At 41.1% G+C, this 19,371-nt stretch overlaps 1 protein-coding gene across 1 annotated transcript in view; it reads right to left on the reverse strand.

Annotated features, from left to right (window-relative positions):
- Positions 1-19,371, reverse strand: part of MYRFL (myelin regulatory factor like) — a 58,228-nt gene that overhangs the window by 13,965 nt on the left and 24,892 nt on the right. Inside the window, exons 12-18 of the mRNA XM_084613822.1 lie at positions 16,760-16,869; positions 7,095-7,258; positions 6,371-6,434; positions 3,773-3,858; positions 3,022-3,093; positions 2,887-2,933; positions 2,623-2,781 (exon numbers count right to left, since the gene is read on the reverse strand). Of these exons, the coding sequence (XP_084469948.1) occupies positions 2,623-2,781; positions 2,887-2,933; positions 3,022-3,093; positions 3,773-3,858; positions 6,371-6,434; positions 7,095-7,258; positions 16,760-16,869 (702 nt within the window). The remainder of the gene's footprint in view (positions 1-2,622; positions 2,782-2,886; positions 2,934-3,021; positions 3,094-3,772; positions 3,859-6,370; positions 6,435-7,094; positions 7,259-16,759; positions 16,870-19,371) is intronic.

Raw genomic sequence — 19,371 nt, forward strand, 5'->3', positions numbered from 1 at the left:
GTTAATTTGTTTTGAGTTAATCGCATGCGTTAACTGTGATTAATTGAGAGTCCTAGAAAATAATGAAGGACAGCACTTTATGATACAGATACTGGTCAAGGAGTCACCACCACTGAAACTGTATATTGAATTGCAAGATTTTCATAGCCCATCCATAAAAGTTGAACCAGGATCATGGTGAATATAGACAACTTAAATGTCCCTTTACCAGGTCTCTCTGCCAGGTGTCAAGAAGAGTCAAGGCCTGCTGCCTACCCAGGGCCTTTGCAGATCTGGGTCTTGGACTCCAGTACTGGCTGCTCCTTTTAGATCATTACAAATACAAGACTCTCCTTACTTCAGGGCTCAGAATCTTCTTTTCTCCTGACTGAATTCCCTTGTGAAGTACTGTAAAGATCTTGGATGGGTCTCTCAGGGCCAGTGTGATATGCAGCACTATCCCTGCCTTGACATTGTGAAAGTCATGCCATTTGACTCAGGCCATGGGGACTACACCCCTGTAGTCATTGCAAGTATTCATGCCCTGGCAGCCTGACTGGTTAGTGGCCAATCCTCAGGTCAACGAAAGGGGAAGAAAGGAGAATGAATGTTGGGATTAAGAGTACCAACATTCATTTTTAAGTGTTGATTATTTTAAGGTCTGGAAGTAAAGAGAAAATCAAGTCTCGAGCCTTTTCCAGGTTGGGGCCCCATTTAATGTTACAGCGCCATCAGTTACCAAATGTCGCTTTCTGCTACTACCTATGCTACCATATATGTAGTAGAGAGAATATGAAGAAATGTATTTTAGTAATAAGTATTATTTTATTCTACAGTGCAGTGTCTCAGAATGCCATCTCTTAGATCACAGTGCTTGGAAAACCCGTACCTGAAGAGAAAGCTCTTTGTTTTTATTACTTTACATTTCACTTTTGTGGCAGTGAAATTACTATGCATGCCCTGAAAAAATATCACATTGGAACTATACCAGTTTGATCAGTTTTTAACACGAGTTACTTCTCCCTCCACCACATCCAGTCAATTCATTGTCAAAAGTATCTGATGGTTTATTAAAGGATTTAGCTGCCCTCAGCTTCACCTTGGGTCATTAACTAAGTATAACTGGCTAGTAAAAAGTGCTCCCAGCTTGATGTTATAGACTAATGCCTCAAGATGTAGATAGGTGACCACTGGGATTTTCAAATGACCTAACCACATTTGAAAATTCCACTAGGTGCCTATCTGCATCTTTAGGTGCCAAAATACCTTTAGAAATTTGATCCTAAGTGCTTATTCTCAATAGAACTTTTACCCACCACAGAATACCCTTGTGGATAGGGCATTCACCTGGGATATGGAGTACCTAGGTTCAAGCCCCTGTTCTATTTGATTCAGAGTAGGGACTTGAATCTGCTTCTCCTGCATCCCAGACGAGTGCAACTGGGTTATGGCTATTCTGAGGTGCGTGTGTGTCCTTGTTTTTTTATGAAAACTTTCAAAAAGTCTCAGTTTTGTCCTGAGGCACAACAGGAAACTGGTTTTGAAATCTCAAAAAATTTTCCAGGAAGAAAAAAATCATTTCCTGCTGAGCTCTAATAATACAGTAACTCCTCGCTTAATGTTGTAGTTCCGTTCCTGAAAAATGCTACTTTAAGCGAAACAATGTTAAGCAAATCCAATTTCCCCATAAGAATTAATGTAAATAGTGAGGGTAAGGTCCAGGGAAATTTTTTTCACCAGACAAAAGACTGTTTTTATATATATATTACACACACACACACACACACACACACTATAAGTTTTAAATAAACAATTTAATACTGTACACAGCAATGATTGTGAAGTTTGGTTGAGGTGAAGTCAGAGGGTGGGATATTTCCCAGGGAATGCCTTACTGCTAAATGATGAACTAGCACTCGGCTGAGCACTCAAGGGTTAACACATTGTTGTTAATGTAGCCTCACACTCTACAAGGCAGCACAAACGGAGGGAGGGGAGACAGCATGGCAGAGAGAGACAGAGATACACACCCTGTGTGAGAGAGAGATGCTCATTGCCCCTTTAAATATGCTGACCCCACTGTAAGTACATTGCCCTTTTAAATAGTTTAGCAAATTGAGACAGCAGCTGCTGCCAGCAACCTCCCTCAGTTTTGAGCCCTGTAGTGTTCCCCCCCCCACCCCCCGTGGAGATAAGGTGCAGGAGATGGGGGTACAGGAGTGGGGGGAAAGGGGATACCTTGATATTAGCACCCCTTTCCTCCCCCTCCCCCGCACAGCAAGCAGGAGGCTCGGGGAGCAGCTCCAAGGCAGAGAGCAGGAGCAGCACATGGCGGTGGGGGGAGGGACAGCTGAACTGCCTGCAATTGATAGGCTGCTGGGCAGCTGCCACACAGGGAACTTAGGGGACCTGATGGGGGGCTGCGGGTCCACCCTGGTTCCAAGCCCCCACCAGCTAGCTCCAACCGGCTGCTCTTTCTGCAAGCAGTGGACAAAGCAGGCGGCTGCCAAATAAGGGAGCATTGCACAACTTTAAACAAGCATGTTCTCTAATTGATCAGCAACATAACAACAAAACAACGTTAACTGGGACGACTTTAAGTGAGAAGGAGTTACTGTAATAGGAATTCATGTTTCAACTTACTCTCCTCTGTCATCATGGTCTGGTATCTTGGAATTTTTCTTTGTATTTGATGAATTGAACAGCAATAGGTCTTGTCACAAGGCAAGATGTCACAGAAATTCACTTCGGGGACTGTAATGCTGGATGTCATGGTTGGAGAAGCTGTGCTGTCACTGAGTGCTACAAAGAAAAACCAACTCCTCAATAGTGCTGTTTGTCTCTTGACTTTTTGCAGCAGCACAGAAACTGAAGTCACATCATACGGAACAACAACAGATACAGTACCTGCCACGGTGGTGTAGGGATGCTGCGTAATGGAACTTGTAGCATTGCTGGTGAAGGAGAAGAAAAACGATTAGTTACAAAACATCTACAGAAGTTGTTTATTGAAACAGAAGTCATAATAGTTTAACTACTTGCCTGTGAATGGGATTTTGACTAATGTCTTGCTCTTCTATGCTAAGTATGTAAAGGGTGGATATTGTCAAGGCACTGTAAAAAGATAATTAGTCAGTAGATTCATACCCATCATCTGATGCACACACCGTATTAATAGGATCTCAACAGCAAGCTCCCTTCTTCCAAAGCCCATTGACATTAATAGAAAGATTCTCATTGACCCAATTTAGGATCAGGCCTTTAGCTGGCATAAGGGACCCAGCAGTTTTTGATGTGTTCCTTTCTGAGTGTGGGTTGAAGTATTGCATTGTGGGAAGAGAGCTCCTCTGAGGTAACAGCAACCGTACAGTTGTAAATACAGCAGAAAATATGTTCAACGTCCCCTTATCAAAAGTACTATAGCATTAGCTGAGGACACTGCAGTAATAATATTCTTGTCCCTTTTCTAGGTGTGTACGACCAGAATATTTCTAGAATAAAAAAAAACAGAACAGGCAACCCTTATATGAGGGACAAATATTTTGACTTTGCCTCATTTAGAGGCACATTATTATCAAGTTAATAAATTGAGCATATTCCATGCACTGAATATTAGTAGTGAAGAGAAAACACTACGCTCATTTTTTGCAACTGTTACTGCAAGGAGCTCCACATTCTAATTTAAAATGTTTCTTTCGAGCCAATGTTTATGGACAACCAGAATCTGATTTCTGAAGGGATAAGAGGTGGGGGCAAGAGAAGAAACAAAATGTGTGGATAATATATTTCTTACCATAGTGCCATAACAGCTACCAAAGCTATTACCGTGATCTGGAAAATCCTGTTGGGCCATGACTGTTTTCTCTCAGAAAAACAAACCTAGAAGAAAAAAAAAAACATTCAGCTGACATGAAATACCCAGTAATATGTAGCTGACGAATTGTCAGTTGGTAAATAACTAATAAAGCTAATTTTCCCTAAAATGGGGTCCCACATCTCCTGATGGACTGGTGGCAGGAATATCACAGAAGTCACTAGTTCAGGGAAATGGAAAGATGAGGACAGGAAAAGAATGCTGTCCCCAAAATGGATTAGCGTTGGTAATAATCACAGAAAATGCTGCTTTCTTCGGCTGCTATCTTCACCCCTGGAGGAAACGCCCCTTTGTTTAAACCAAAGAAATTAATTGGTGGCAACCACATCTACGAGAGGAGGAACCTCCAGTATGTGCCCAGGAAGAGGCTTAACTGAATCTAATATAAATACAAAAAGAAAGTACATTTGGGCAAGAGGAAAAATGGTCTCAGAATATGGAGAGACTGAGGATCATCATTACTGGATACAGAGTGCTTTGTCCCATCACCTATGAGCGCACATTGACACCAACAATAGCGATGGGTGATATGAAATGGCAGGACTAACGATATCAGACTGAGAAGAATATGACAAAATAGTTCAGCACATGCCCTTTAACCCTTTCTTTTCTGTATCAGAATACAGTGAACATTGCTGTGACAGAGGGAGTCCCCATGGCCATAGATGAGACTTCCTGTTGCACACTTTGCATGTTTTAACTTCTAACTGTTCTAACTTTTTCACCACAATAGCTTTGGAATCTGAAGGAGGAAACACTGTACAATACTGGGTGTGCAACCGCTGAGCCATAGAGAGATGGTAAGTAGGCATCACATAAACAAAAATGATAGACTAAGGCTCAAATATATGGGCAGTGTGACAAAGTTCCTCCTCTGCCTTGGTGGGTCCTGCGCTTATTGGCGGATTTGCTTGCCTCAGAGATTCACGGCAGCCCTCAGTTTGGTCACTTTTGCTAGTGGCTCAAACCTGCCCATTCACTCAGCTATCCTCATCACTGGCCAGCATGGGAAAAAGGAAGAACAATAATCCCCGCAGTCTCTGCTGATCCACCATGTGGGTTGGGGAACAGCCCAGAGACCTTCCCCTCTGGTGGAACCCACAGTCCAGGTCAACTCCTCCTGTGTCTGATCAGGAGTTGGGAGGTTTGGGGGGAACTCGGGCCCGGCCTCTACTCTGGGTTCCAGCCCAGGGCCCTGTGGAATGCAGAGGTCTGGAGTGCCTCCTGGAACAGCTGTGCGACAGCTACAACTCCCTGGGCTACTTCCCCATGGCCTCCTTCCAACACCTTCTTTATCCTCACCACAGGACCTTCCTCCTGGTGTCTGATAATGCTTGTACACCTCAGTCCTCCAACAGTCCGCGTCCTCACTCTCAGCTCCTAGTGCCTCTTTCTCCCAACTCCTCGCACGCACGCCACAAACTGAAGTGAGGTCCTTTTTAAACTCAGGTGCCCTGATTAGCCAGCCTGCCCTAACTGATTCTAGCAGCTTCTTAATTGGCTCCAGGTGTCCTAATTAGCCTGCCTGCCTGAATTTGTTCCAGCAAGTTCCGTCTTGTTCCGGAACTGCCCGTTACCTTACCCAGGGAAAATGTACCTTCTTAATATGGGACTAATATATCTGCCTTCTAACACTCTTCTGTAGCCATCTGGCCTGACCCTGTCACCTGGGATGTATTACAAGACTTCATACACGCTTCCTTTTTATTAGAGCCAAAAATTTCAGATCCCAGGAGGAACTTCCCTCATGTCCTGCTTGCATTGGTGAACTACTCCTGATTTTTAAGGGGTACATTTTCCCCCTCAAAATTAACAACTGTTTTGTTACGTTCATACATACATTCACTTTGATTTGTTCTCTTGCTCTTCTGAGGCACTTTGTCCTGGTTTTAAGCAATTCCTATTGCACTGAACAAACATGGTAGTGGAATTCTTTGATTGCATGTAATTCTATTTTGGAGGCATGAATACCATTTTTCATGCAATCTGAAAAAATGCATTTCAATGGGGTTTAACATATGTCAAAAAACCCCATTTCCACCAAATCTTATAGCACTTATGTCTAAGGGCAAGGCTAAACTACAAAATTAGGTCTACCTAGGTTACATTGATGTACAACCACTGCAGTATTTGAATTGGTTTTACACGTCCACACTACACTCCTTCTGTTGGCAGTGTGAATCCTCAGCAGGAGCACTTGCACCAATTTAACTGCCAGTGTTGGACATTATGGGATGGTTTCTAAAAGGCAGCAACAGTTGATATAAGCAACACAGTGTCTACACTGACACTGCATCAACCTCACTACATCGACTTAAGCGCTACGTCTCTTGTGGAGATAGTGGGTGAGTTACATTGGTATGAGTCACATTTTAGTGTAACTGCTTACAGAGTCAGGTCAACATAAGCTGCTTTACATCATCCTAAACTCTGTAGTGTAGACCAGGCCTAAGCCTTATAAAGAACGTTCTCTGTCTCACTCACTCTTACACCCACCGTATAGTACATTTCACTCACCTTACTGTGTGGTATAGGGATTTGTTTTCTTGGTGGTAAAAGACTAGCAGCTCGACTAAATTTGCTGTAAAATACAAAAAAACTGATTACCATTCAAGTGCTTCAGCAGTAATAAATGGGAAAGGGATGTTTTCTGAGTAGGATTTTAATGATACATGCCTTTGTGATAGCAACATTTTAAAAGAACAAAAAAAGTCAGTGGGGCCATAGCTTTGTTTTCAAGAACAAAGGGCACTCGTCAACTTGCTCAGGTACATGCTATTAAATGCTACATTTATTTTCAAAGAAAAATTGAAAAAAGATTTAGAAATATGAAATGCTCATCAATTTCACACAAATTGTAAGTAAGATTTTCTTCATCAAAGAGGTTTTTGTGGATTTCCCTTAACTTGGAAATTGCTATTACAGGCCTATAACCGGAGTCATTCAGGCCTTATTTTATTAGGCTGCAGAGCTTCCAGAAGTGATTGCTACTGAGTTGCTGCTTTTCAGACATGGAGATTTTAAACTTTGAAAAAAGAAGTGACTTAAGAAATAGGAAAGCTTTGTATGATTGCACATGATTTGAATTAAAAAATAATTACAAAATTCAGAAGTAAGAGTACCTGGAAAGGAACGAAACCCCCACCAGACTAAATTAGTTCTAACTTTTATCACCCAGGCTGTTTTATCATCTCCAGTATCAGAATCATCAGACAATTCTCCCGAATTGATCCTGGGATACCTGAATGTGCTCTTTTCACTGACTGTTGACTTCAAACTGCTCATCCGTTTCAGCTTGGCCAGTTTTCTATTCCACACTTCCAATTCTTCTATCCTGATTTCAAGGTTGTTGGTTAGTTTACAGAGCTGCTTAACTGCACCAACATTCTCCATAAAAATTTGATCCTGAGGAGTGAAAGGAAAAAAAAAGGAGAGAGCGAGAGAGACAGACAGACAGCAGACATGTACTGTATTAATCAATGAGATGTCACAACCAAGGATGTGTACAGAATTCACACATCCAAAGATGGTTTCAGCATTTAAGATACAAACACAAATTAATTCAAAATAAATGTGAGGCCTCTTGGGACCATAAAATCCTTTTGCTGGATTGCTAGCTATGTTGAGAAAGTGCTTGTGTTCGATTTGCGGTAAATTGGATATGAGCACTTCTATAAGAAAAATAGTGAATGAGCTGAAGAACTGTGCTGACCCAAGTCTAAAATTTGTCTTGAATTAACACTGTGCTGAAATTTAGGCACCAGAAGTATCATGGCAAGCATCTACATTTTGATTTATGCCATTGCAGCTTAACGCTGTCTCCAGGATTTACGTACTCACTGGCTTGTTTAGCTATGGGATGGGCTAACTAGCTCAGATGCCTATCCTGTAAACCAAACACGAACTTCCAAAGGACACAGAGAGAGAGAGAGAGAGAGAGAGAGAGAGAGAGATGGGGAAGAGGGACCCTGATGCTACTACTAGGACCAGGGCTAGGAAAGTATTCAGCTATGACGGGATAAATGGCACTACATAGACCCTGTCAGAAGGCCTCCCATGACCTTCTTGTAAATTCCCAGACCTTTCAGCTGGCTCATTGCCCAACCCAGCAGTTCTAACACCCTGTTTGTTTTATCCCAGCGCAAGGAATACATCATCGTTGGTACCAAAGTTCTGTTAGGAAGGTTAGTGCCACCTTTATCTGGGTAGCACGTATTTCACCACCTGCACATTTCCATTTCTAAGCTGAAATTTTCATTGATCTATGCTAAGAGCGGGATGACTGCGTGCTTTTTTGTTGCTGCGTTTGAAACTTCCCATGCTAGTGTATAACCTGAATGTTCCCATTAAGACTTGGATAAAGCAATTATTCTGCCAAAGATTGGTGAGTTGCTCCAGTATGTTCAAGCCATGCAGAAATAAGACACATACATAGATGCATCTTTTTCATTGAAAATACCATGTACCAGAACTAGAGTAGAGATGGTAAGTCACACACTGAACAATTACTATAGCATGTTTATTGACAAGTGACTTCAAAACAGCGTCATGTGCTTGGAACCATGAAATTAACGATGTGATCACTTGTCCATATATCAGTGATATGAAGCGGCTGCTTTTCCTGTTCTCTTCAAATCATGCATGACTCTCTCCTGGGCAGCTTCGAGAAGCTGAGAAAAATGACTCACCTGGCAAAATAAAGGAATGTTTTCTTTGGAAGAAAAGGCAGATTAGTGTTTTAGTGCCTCACTGAAGATGAGGTTCTGAGTCTCAAGGTCCCACAAAAACCCCCAAAGCTCTCGGTTAAATACACCTTCAAAATGTTACACTAAATTCTTAGACTCGCCCCCCCCCATCTCCTATTAAAGTCACTGAAAGCTGTACAAGTACATTTTCACATAGGTTCCTATCAAGGTTTGCAGAAAGAGAATAAAAGGAGTCATGGAGACCATTGGAGTAAAAGTTATTTTTATTTGAACAGATGTTGCAACCACTTCTGAAGCATTCTGTCAGCTCCAGTCTTGACTTAGGCAGAAGGGGAGACAGAAAAGGAGACAGCAGAAAGTTTGCTGGGCTGGAAATACAGGAGGGGGAAATACTATGGGTAGGGAGCAGAGAACAGACTGGGGGTTGTGGAGGAGCAGAAAGGGGACCTGGTAAGGAGATGATTTGGAATGGAAGAGAATAGTGAACATGGAACTGAGGGGCTGGAAGAGGACAGTATAGAAACATAAGAACGGCCATTCCGGGTAAGACCAAAGGTCCATCTAGCCCAGTATCCCGTTTTCCAACAGTGGCCAATGCCAGGTACCCCAGAGGGAAGGAACAGAACAGGTAATCAAGTGATCCATCCCATTGCCCATTCCCAGCTTCTGGCAAACAGAGGCTAGGGACACCATCCCTGTCCATCCTGGCTAATAGCCATTGATGGACCTATCCTCTGTGAAATTATCTAGTTCTATCGGAAGAGAAACCCTGAGAAAAAGAGGGGAAAGGAAGAGTTTTAGGGGTGCCCCTCAGATAGAAGAAGAACTCAAGGGGAGACTCAAGGGAGGTTAAGTGTGTAGTGAGGGACATAAGTAGGATGGTGGAAAAGATGAAGGCCAGAGAGGAAATATTAGGGAGAGGAAAAAGGAGCATCCAGCCAGGTCTGTGACACAGCTGTAAAGCAGATGTTTAGGAATCCACGAAGTTAGAAAATCCAGATGAAGATGCAGCTGCCTTGCCATGAACATTGCTAAAATAGGAACATTTGGTATAGGGCAGTAGTTACACTGGTGTTGTCACTAACATTAAACAATGGCTTTTGATGAAGAGCCAACCAATCGCTCACAAGTCTTTGGCATCTTGAACTAATAGAGTAAATGCATTAACAATTCCTTTGAATAGTAAACCTAGAACTTCCCCTCCTGTTTTCATCAGGTATGAGGGCATAGCCCACAGCTTCACCAGAACACCAAACTAGTTGAAACTCCACCAGTGAAGACGGTATGTTCATCTTCTCCTTATTGCTTCCACAGAAGCAGGCAAACTAGTTCAGATCCAATCTTATTCTGCAAAATAAATTGAATACTCTTCAAGTGACAAATGGAATGGAACAGTGGAACATGTCCTAGCCTGTTACAGAGGGGAGATTATTGAGTGGTCTGAATTTGCCAGCCTGCCCTTCACACAGGACAGCTGCCCTGGCCTGAACTTCACAAACACAGTGAAGGACAGGAATGAAACTTCTTACAGCTTCCATCACCACTGTGAGGAAGGAACATAAGAACTCTAAGCCACAATTGAGAGGAATCAGAGCTTTCTGCCTCTTGTCTCCTCTTTCCATGGTTCTTTTGAAAACTGAAGTGGCTCATGAAAAGATACAAAGAATTTTGTAAAACTGACACAAATTTGCTAAATGTTTCAGTGTCACTGAATCCACATTTTTCACTGAACATCTGTTTCAGACAAACAATTTTGCCCAGCACTATTCACAAATATAGGTAAAGAGTATACAGGGACCACTATCACAAAACTTTTATTCTACTAGTTTGACACATGCTTCATTTATATGGACTACAGCATAGGCAAGAAAGAGCTTGTTTTCAAGTTTGTCTTTGTAAACTTATTTCTTAATATGATACATATAGGTGAAGTGTAATTATTCATACTCCTGATGAGGTGAATATTTCATACTCCTGATGGCTCTTTCATATGAGCTGGGTGGGTTTGATTAATGGTAGGTAGGATTCCATACGCACAATCTGAGATTTTTGTGGTGTTTAGATGTTGCTTGTAATTATTCGAATTGTGAGCACTGGCTATTGGGAGTCTGAAAGGACAGGAAACAGGAAGGAGGGGGGAGGAGTTGAGAGGCTGGGAGAGAGCTACAGAGGATGCAGCAGCAGCTTGGTAAAGAGGTTTCCACTTTGAAAATAAAGTCCTGTTGAAGCTTGTTAGTACCTTGCCTGGTTGATACAACGTTTTGGTGACGAGGATGGATCTTCTGCCTCTGAACCCACCTGCACCCTTTCTGCAAAGCCAAGGTGAGCCTCCAATTGCTTTTACTACGTGGATCCATATGTTTGAGACTTATCTGCTTGCAATCAGTGCTACAGAGATTTCTGAAGAAAGCAAGCATGCTCTGCTAATCCACTGCCTTGGAGCAGAAGGGCAAGGTATATTTTACACTTTTCCCCTTGCAGATGATAAATATGTGACCACTCACTGCATTAAAGAATTTTTTTGTGCCAGAAGTGAATGTAGTAGCTAATTGCTACAGATTTTGCCAGCGTGAGCAGAAACCAGGGGAAGCTATAATGCAGTATATTGCTTCCCTGAGGAGTCAGATTGTAATTTGTGACTTTGGGAATATGGCAGATGAGATGATTAGAGACCAGCTCATTGAGAAAACAATCATGCTTCATGTAAGAGAGTGCTTATTTCTAGAACCACAACTTACACTAGGAAAAGCAATAACCATTGTTACTCAGATTGAGTCAGCTACAGCTGAAGCCAAAATAATGGATACAGGAGGCAGTCCAGGCTGTGACTCCTTTGCAGAAAAGTTCACTATCGCTGCAGACACACAACTGCAAAAGGAAAACTAATGAAAAACCACCGAATCAGCAAATTCAAAATACAGTAAAAACATGCTTTCGCTATGGATCCCCACAACACCTTGCAAGCTACACAGGATGTCCCGCAAAAGTAGCTCAGTGCAATCATTGCAAAAAGATTGGACCTTTTGCTAAAATATGTCGCAGTAACCAGTTCAATCAACAGGTGCATGCAGTTACAATACCAGATGTTACTGTGCTGAGCATGGACAAAATCACTACTGCACATATTCCAGAACAGATAAAGTGCACTGTAAACGTTTCCATCATACCCTCAGGCAAACCACACTCTATTCAGCTAATGTTGGACACTGGCTCAGCAGTATCTATACTACCTGATTCCATTTATCTGCCTTACATTGAAGATGTGCCTCTTACTGAACCCAAACTTCACTTGGTGTGCTATTTGAAAAACCATATTCCAGTACATGGCTGCCTGCCAGCAATAGTTACTTTTGGTGATTGCTGTGTAACATTGTCCACAAAGGCACCCCTATCCTTGACAGAGATTTATTGGGTGCTTTAAATCTCAGGGTAGTTAATGGACGAATTGATCTTCCTCAGCAAAGCACTCTTGCGGTACACACACCAGTTTCAGCTGGGACCCAACACCAGGCTGAGGAGTAACTCGGCTGTGCTTATGAGTTTCTGCATAAAGTTAAAATGTGGAATAATGTGATGCCTGTACGACAGAAGTTACAGCACTTATTTTCAGTCAGGGAAGCTGTTTCAGAGGAACTTAGAAAACTTATTCAAAAGGACATTATTGAAGAGATTGACTTCTTGGAATGGGTTTCTCCTATAGTAGTGACGCAGAAGAAGGGTGGAGGCATTTGCCTTTGTGTGGACTAAAGGGAGCCAAATAAAGCTATTGTGATTGACAGCCATCCTCTTCCTCACATAGAAGAAGTATTTGCAGAACTCCGTGGAACAAGGATGTTCTCTACTCTTGATTTGCAGAGCGCATACCCACCAGGTTATGTTGCATGAAGATAGCAGAGCACAGCATTTATTACACATGAGGGACTATTTCGTTTTAAATGTGTTCCATATGGTCTCACATCTGTCCCTAGTGCCTTTCAAAAAATGATTTCATTGATTCTGAAGAATCAACATGGAGTTCAGTGCTATCTGGATGATATTATTGTGTTTGGAAATACTTCTGAGAAGCATGACAATAACCTTCAGTCTGTAGTAAACTGCATCAGCACAGCAGGCCTCCAGCTCAATAGGTCCAAATGCAAATTTAGACAAACTGAACTCTCCTTTCTGGGGCATACAATTTCACGGGCTGTACTAAAACCTGATCCAGATCATATCCTGGCAATTTCAAATGCTCCTCCTCCAACAGATTTGCAAACCTTTATGTTCCTTCTTGGGTCTTACCTCCTGGTATGCAAAATTCATTCCCAATTATGCATCTGTCATTGAACCATTATGGGAATTACTACAGAGAAGTTCAACCTTAGTGTGGACAACCGATGCACAAGCTAGTTTCAAAACGGTGAAAGACTTGATTGTACATAGTCCAGTACTTGCACTATTCAGTCCTGCATTGTCCACAATTGTAACTACTAATGCTTCTGATTATGGACTTGGGGCTTTTCTCACACAACTGCATGAGGACAACACAGAGAGGACTGTTGCATTTGCTTCAAGGACACTAAGTAATGCTGAGAGAAAATATTCTACGGTCGAAAAAGAAGCACTTGCTTGTGTCTGGACTACTGAAAAATGGAGAACTCTACCTGTGGGGCCGCACATTCAAGTTACGCACAGACCACAGCCCTTTGACGACGCTGCTCACCGCAAAAGGACTGGGAAGAGCAGGATACCGTATTGCTCGATGGTCTGCAAGACTACTCTCTTTCAATTATGAACTGGAATATAAGCCTGGAAACCAAAATGTGGTAGCTGATTGCCTTTCTCGCCTGCCTTTGCCTTCACCAGATGGTCAACCGGAGGATAGGATGTAGTAGTTGCGCTTATTACAAGCGCTCTCACTGCAGTTATAAGAGAACAATTTCAAGCTGCTTGTTCAGCGTGTCCAATTCAATGAAAACTACAGGAATTTCTGACAAAGAGCTCAGTAACCCTAAAAACCTTGACTCAGTTTTGCTGCCTTATTTTAGAATTCGGGATGAACTTTCTTTGTTTGATGGCTGTGTGCTACGAGGTACACACCAGTTCCTTGTGCCAGAAGAATTACAGTCAAAACTCATACACCTGGCACACGATACTCATCAAGGAATTGTCCGAACCAAACAACGACTACGGGATCTGTATTGGTGGCCAGGGATGGATTCTCAAACTGAAGCACTCATAAAATCCTGTGTCACTTGCCAAATGCATGATAAGACAGCAGTGACATGTACCCCTCCATTACAGCCTGTTTCTCTTCTTGAATCTGCATAGGAAAAAGTGGCGATTGACATTGTAGGACCCTTTGATACTGCTCCAATTGACTGCCATTATGCCATCACTTTAATAGTCTATTTCAGTAAATGGCCTGAGGTAGCATTTACATCGCAAATCTCTTCTGCTACAGTAATTAAGTTCCTCTCTTCAGTTTTTAGCAGTGAAGGTAATCCCAAAGAACTGGTTTCAGATAATGGTAGTCAATTTACTTCCCTGGAGTTTGAAACTTTTCTAGCAAAGAGGAACATTTTACACAGAAGGTCGTCCCTATATCACCCTCAAGCCAATGGGGAAATCGAACGGTTTAACAGAAGTTTGAAAGGGAGTTTGCAAATGGCTAAACTGGAAGGGCGATTGTGGATACCCTTCACCACTGATTTCTTGCAAGCATACCAGGCTACACAACATGTCACAATGCAAAGACCACCCGCAGAGTTACTGCATGGGAAACAGATGAATACTAAACTGAACATTGCTGGATTGTTAAAGGCACGACCTGAGGCCCCAAACGACGATGATGTGAGAAAAAACAGTTGAACAGAACCAAGCAAACTCTAAGGCTTTCACAGACAAGTGGCGGGGTGCTAAGGAACCAAAGTTTGAGTGTGGTTCCTTCATTAGAGTATGAAAACCTGGAATTTTATGCAAAGGACCATAAATTCACAGCTCCTTTTAAAATCATAGAGAAGAAGGGACCTTACACCTATCGACTTTCTGATGGGTGGGTATGGAACGCTTCTTATCTTGCACCTGCCTATGCACCAAGAGGAGATTATGCCAACACCCAGTCTGCATTGGATGACTTCACCGTAGTACCAACACAACAAGACATTGAACTGGAACCAGGGCTTGAGAGATGGCCTGTCTGAACCAGACAACAACCTGTCTGGACTAGAGACTATGTTATGTAGTATCTACAGTGTTTTCAGTGTAATATTTCTGCCAACAGTATAGTGTCTTGTTTCATATTTGTTCTTGTGGTTAGAACAATAATGTTTATTTTAATTGGGAGAGTTTCTTAAGAGAGGAGGGAATGTGGTGTTTAGATGTTGCTTGTAATTATTAGAATTGAGAGCACTGGCTGTTGGGAGTCTGAAAGGACAGAAAACAGGAAGGAGGGGGGAGGAGTTGAGAGGTTGGGAGAGAGCTACACAGGGTGTGGCAATAGCTTGGTAAAGAGGTTTCCACTTTGAAAATAAAGTCCTGTTGAAGCTTGTTAGTACCTTGCCTGGTTGATACAACAGTTTCAATAAAATACAGAATAAAAAATCAGTTGAAATGACATAGTTAACAATGAATATGGGATTATAGCCATGCTGTCGTTCAGACCAAATGTAACTACCTCCAATATTTATAAATGTTCTCTTCTCCCTACTAATTTTCATTTCACTTTGGCAGAATTTTTCCTGTTAAATCAAGTTTTGCTCAAATCCCAGGTTTATGCACACAGATCTATAATCTTTATCTATGATAACATAAGTACCCTCCACAGTAAGATCTGCTTTTTGATATTGTCACTGTAGAGACTAGAAGAGATGACACTTTGATTTCTAAGGTCGACTGTTCTGACTATTCAACATTCAGCTTATGACTACACATTTGTGAAACACAACAAATCAGAATATAGCAGGACACTGCATAGTACAAACCTAACAGCATTATCTTCATCATTAAAGCATGTTAATTTCTCTGTGTACCATACACATTTCTTCCTGTAGGATTTTGAAGTTATGATAATGGTCTAAGATAGAGAAATTTCACACACCACATACAGAATTAGCTTTTACATTTTGTGTAAAGCAAGAGGATTAGAATAAGAAAGTTACCAGTTTGTGAAGTAAAATACCACAAGAGCTTAATTCTTCTTAAGAACCATTACATTAATTCAGACTTTCCGACACAAAAGACTTTTGTTGTAATAAGATTGGCTGCTCTAGCTCTACCACTAAGACATCTCTATCCAAATTTTGTGTGACCACACTTCATTTTAAGTATCTCTCAATTAAAATACTACTATATTAAGATTTCAAATAATTAAAAAAAACCTCTTAGTCAAATACCTACAGGGGGGAGATCAATTCAAATTTGAAAGACTGACATTTGCATCTTGCCAAACACAAAATATGTGGTCCAGCAGAAGTTTCTTACCTGTTTGTGAGCCTTAATAATTAGTGATCAAGTTAGCGTGATGAAATTTCACTCTCTTGGCTGACTAAGATACCCCTGACTGGCAGGAGCATATTAGGCTCCATGTGTGCAGACTCTTGTGCCTATGTTGAACCCCACTGACTTCAGTGAGGCTCCATATGGGGGCAGCGGTCTACAAACACACATCATCATGCGGGATCAGGCCCTTACTGTCCACATAGACCTCTTCACATGACTCCTTAATGAGAACTAAAGACAGCAAATATGAATCAGACACTGAAGACCAAAAGTGACTAACAGAGACAGGTATTTAAAGAATCCAGAAGAACTATTTACTTGCAACTCTCTTTAACTGTCATTTCCGCTTTAATGCATTTTGCCTCAAGACCCTCAAAAATGTTTCTGCAGCACATTACCAAATTATTAAGAAAAAGGAAATTAATTTTTGTTGGTCAGCAAAAAATTAAACTGAAACTGATTTACTAGACAGCCAGGATCTTCACCAAGTCCTACCGCTGGACTAATAAAAAAATATGGTTCAAGAGCAAAGCTTCCTTTCCCCAAAGGAAAAAAAAAAGCAAATTAGTTCTGAATGCCAAAACCTATGTGGCTGATTCTCGACAAAAAAGCACTTGCATTTGCTTCTGAATTTTTTAAAAAATGCATTGTCTTAAAGTCTTTGTTTCATGTCCAGTACCATAGCACTGTATAAATGAATGGCAGTAAACCAATAATATACCTTATCAATCATGAGGAAGTTCTCTACTTTTTCTCCATTTTCACAGGTAATAACTCCAACTTCTTTTACAGCTGTCGGCAAAAGCTCTTTCACCTCCTGGGCTATTATTCCTGTTTGCAAAATAATGAAAAACTAGTGTAAAAAAAACCAAAAAAACAATTTACTCTCAGATTGTAATTTGTATTCTCCCTAATGTGGCCATCCTAAAAGTTACAAGTTGAGCTCTGCAGAAACCAGATTTTCCTCTTTGTAGGAAATTCTGCAATTTTGATTTTTTTCCATTCCAAAATGGAACAAAACAAATTTCCTGAGAACCAAAATTCAAAATATATTAATTATTATTATTATTACAGGTAAATCAAAACATTTATTTGATAAAATCTAAATGTTCCATTCCAGTTTTGACTTTGTATTTTATATTACCTAAATATAAAATTAAAAAATGGAAAGAAAAATCATCTTTATCAGAATGCTTCATTCTGGTTTGCTTGTTTTTCCCATATCCAGGCATGTTTCTCCAAAATGTTTCAATTTTGACAAAAAAGCATTTTCTGATGGAGAAACATTCCCTCAGAAAATTTTCAAGCAGCTCTAATTACAGGTTTTTATCATTTTAGTCTTCACCATTCTAAACCACACACTCCCTTATCTAGAACTACTATCTGCTTCTACATATATATATTATTTACTGGATGGCTCAATTAGAAATATGGAATTTGCTCTATAGGGACAGAACAGGTGGGTCCCTAGCCCAATTTCCTGTATTTCTGATATTGGCCATAATCAGATGCTTAAGTTTCTTCCCAACTTCCCCTTCAGTTAGAGGCTGGCTTATTCTCTGAAACAAGAGGGCTTTTATCCTTATTTTTTAATCTCATCCAATATAATGTTCTAGTTGTCTAATCCTTTATAAAATTGCCAAACTCTTGGCTTCTGCAATAGCCTATGGAACTCATAACCACCAGATGATCATGCAGATTTGCTGCCCTTCCAATTCATTGACTTGTTCTTGTATTATGAGGAGGAGTAATAGATAACATCCTACTGGCTCTGAGGAAGCTCCTTCTCCTTCAACTTGTTTCTTTCTTGTCATTTAGATTTGCAAGCCATTTGGAGCAGGGGCTGTAATTTACTATATGTTTTAGACACTCCCTAGCACAATGGGTCCTGATTCTGTCTGAGGTCTGAATGTGCTCCTGCAATACAAATAATAATTACAAGTTTTCTGCCCTTTGCAATTTGTTATTTGCTACACCTAAGTTGAAGAGCATGTAAAGGGCAGGGAAAAGACAGTGACGTGAAACATTTCTCTTCCCATTTGGTTTCATATAGTGCAGATGGACGGAGTGGATGGGAAGGAAGGAACAGCAAACACAGAGGTCACAGGGGTAAAAATAGAAGCTACGGATTCGAAGTGAACATTGAGGAAGAAGGGAGAAAACAACATGGAAAGGAAGAGGAAGGGAAAAGAAAAAAACAATTACAAATACTAAATCAAAAATAACCAAGTAGAAGTCAGATCATAGAATCATAGGACTGGAAGGGACCTCGAGAGCTCACCTGGTCCAGTCCCCTGCACTCATGGCAGGACTGAATATTATCTAGACCATCCCTGACAGGCATTTGTCTAACCTACTCTTAAAAATCTCCAATGATGGAGATTCCACAACCTCCCTAGGCAATTTATTCCAATGTTTAACCACCTTCACAGGAAGTTTTTCCTAATGTCCAACCTAAACCGCCATTGCTGCGACTTAAGCCCATTGCTTCTTGTCCCATCCTCAGAGGTTAAGGAGAAAATTTTTTCTCCCTCCTCCTTCTAACAAACTTTTATGTACTTGAAAACTGTTATGTCCCCCCCACCCTTAGTCTTCTCTTCTCCAGACTAAATAAACCCAATTTTTTCTTCCCTCATAGGTCATGTTTTCTAGACCTTTAATCATTTTTGTCGCTCTTCTCTGGACTCCCTCCAATTTGTCCACATCTTTCCTGAAATGTGATGCTCAGAACTGGACAAAATACTCCTGCTGAGGCCTAATCCGCTCTACTCTGCACTGAAGAATTACTTCTCATGTCTTGCTTACAACACTCCTGCTGATACATCCCAGAATGATGTTTGCTTTTTTTTTTTTTTTTTTGCAACAGTGTTACACCATTGATTCATATTTAAGCTTGTGATCCACTATGACCCCCAGATTCCTTTCTGCAGTACTCCTTCCTAGGCCTTTCCCATTTTGTATGTGTGCAACTGATTGCTCCTCCTAAGTGGAGTACTTTGCATTTGTCCTTATAGAATTTCACCCTATTTACTACAAACTACTTCTCCAGTTTGTCCAGATCATTTTGAATTTTAATCATATCCTCCAAACCACTTGCAACCCCTCCCAACTTGGTATCATCTGCAAACTTTGCCAGAAGCTGAAAATGGGAAACAGGATGGATCACTTGATGATTTCCTCTTCTTTTCATTCCCTCTGGGGCACCTGGCATTGGCCACTGTAGGAAGACAGGATACTGGGCTAGATGGACCTTTGATCTGACCCAGTATGGCCATTCTTATGTTCTTATGTAATGGTTTTCCAATCAGTTATGCACCTACCTTACAGTAGCTC

Source organism: Lepidochelys olivacea (assembly GCF_965140295.1).
Source record: "Lepidochelys olivacea isolate rLepOli2 genome assembly, chromosome: 1".
Taxonomy (NCBI): Eukaryota; Metazoa; Chordata; order Testudines; family Cheloniidae; genus Lepidochelys; species Lepidochelys olivacea.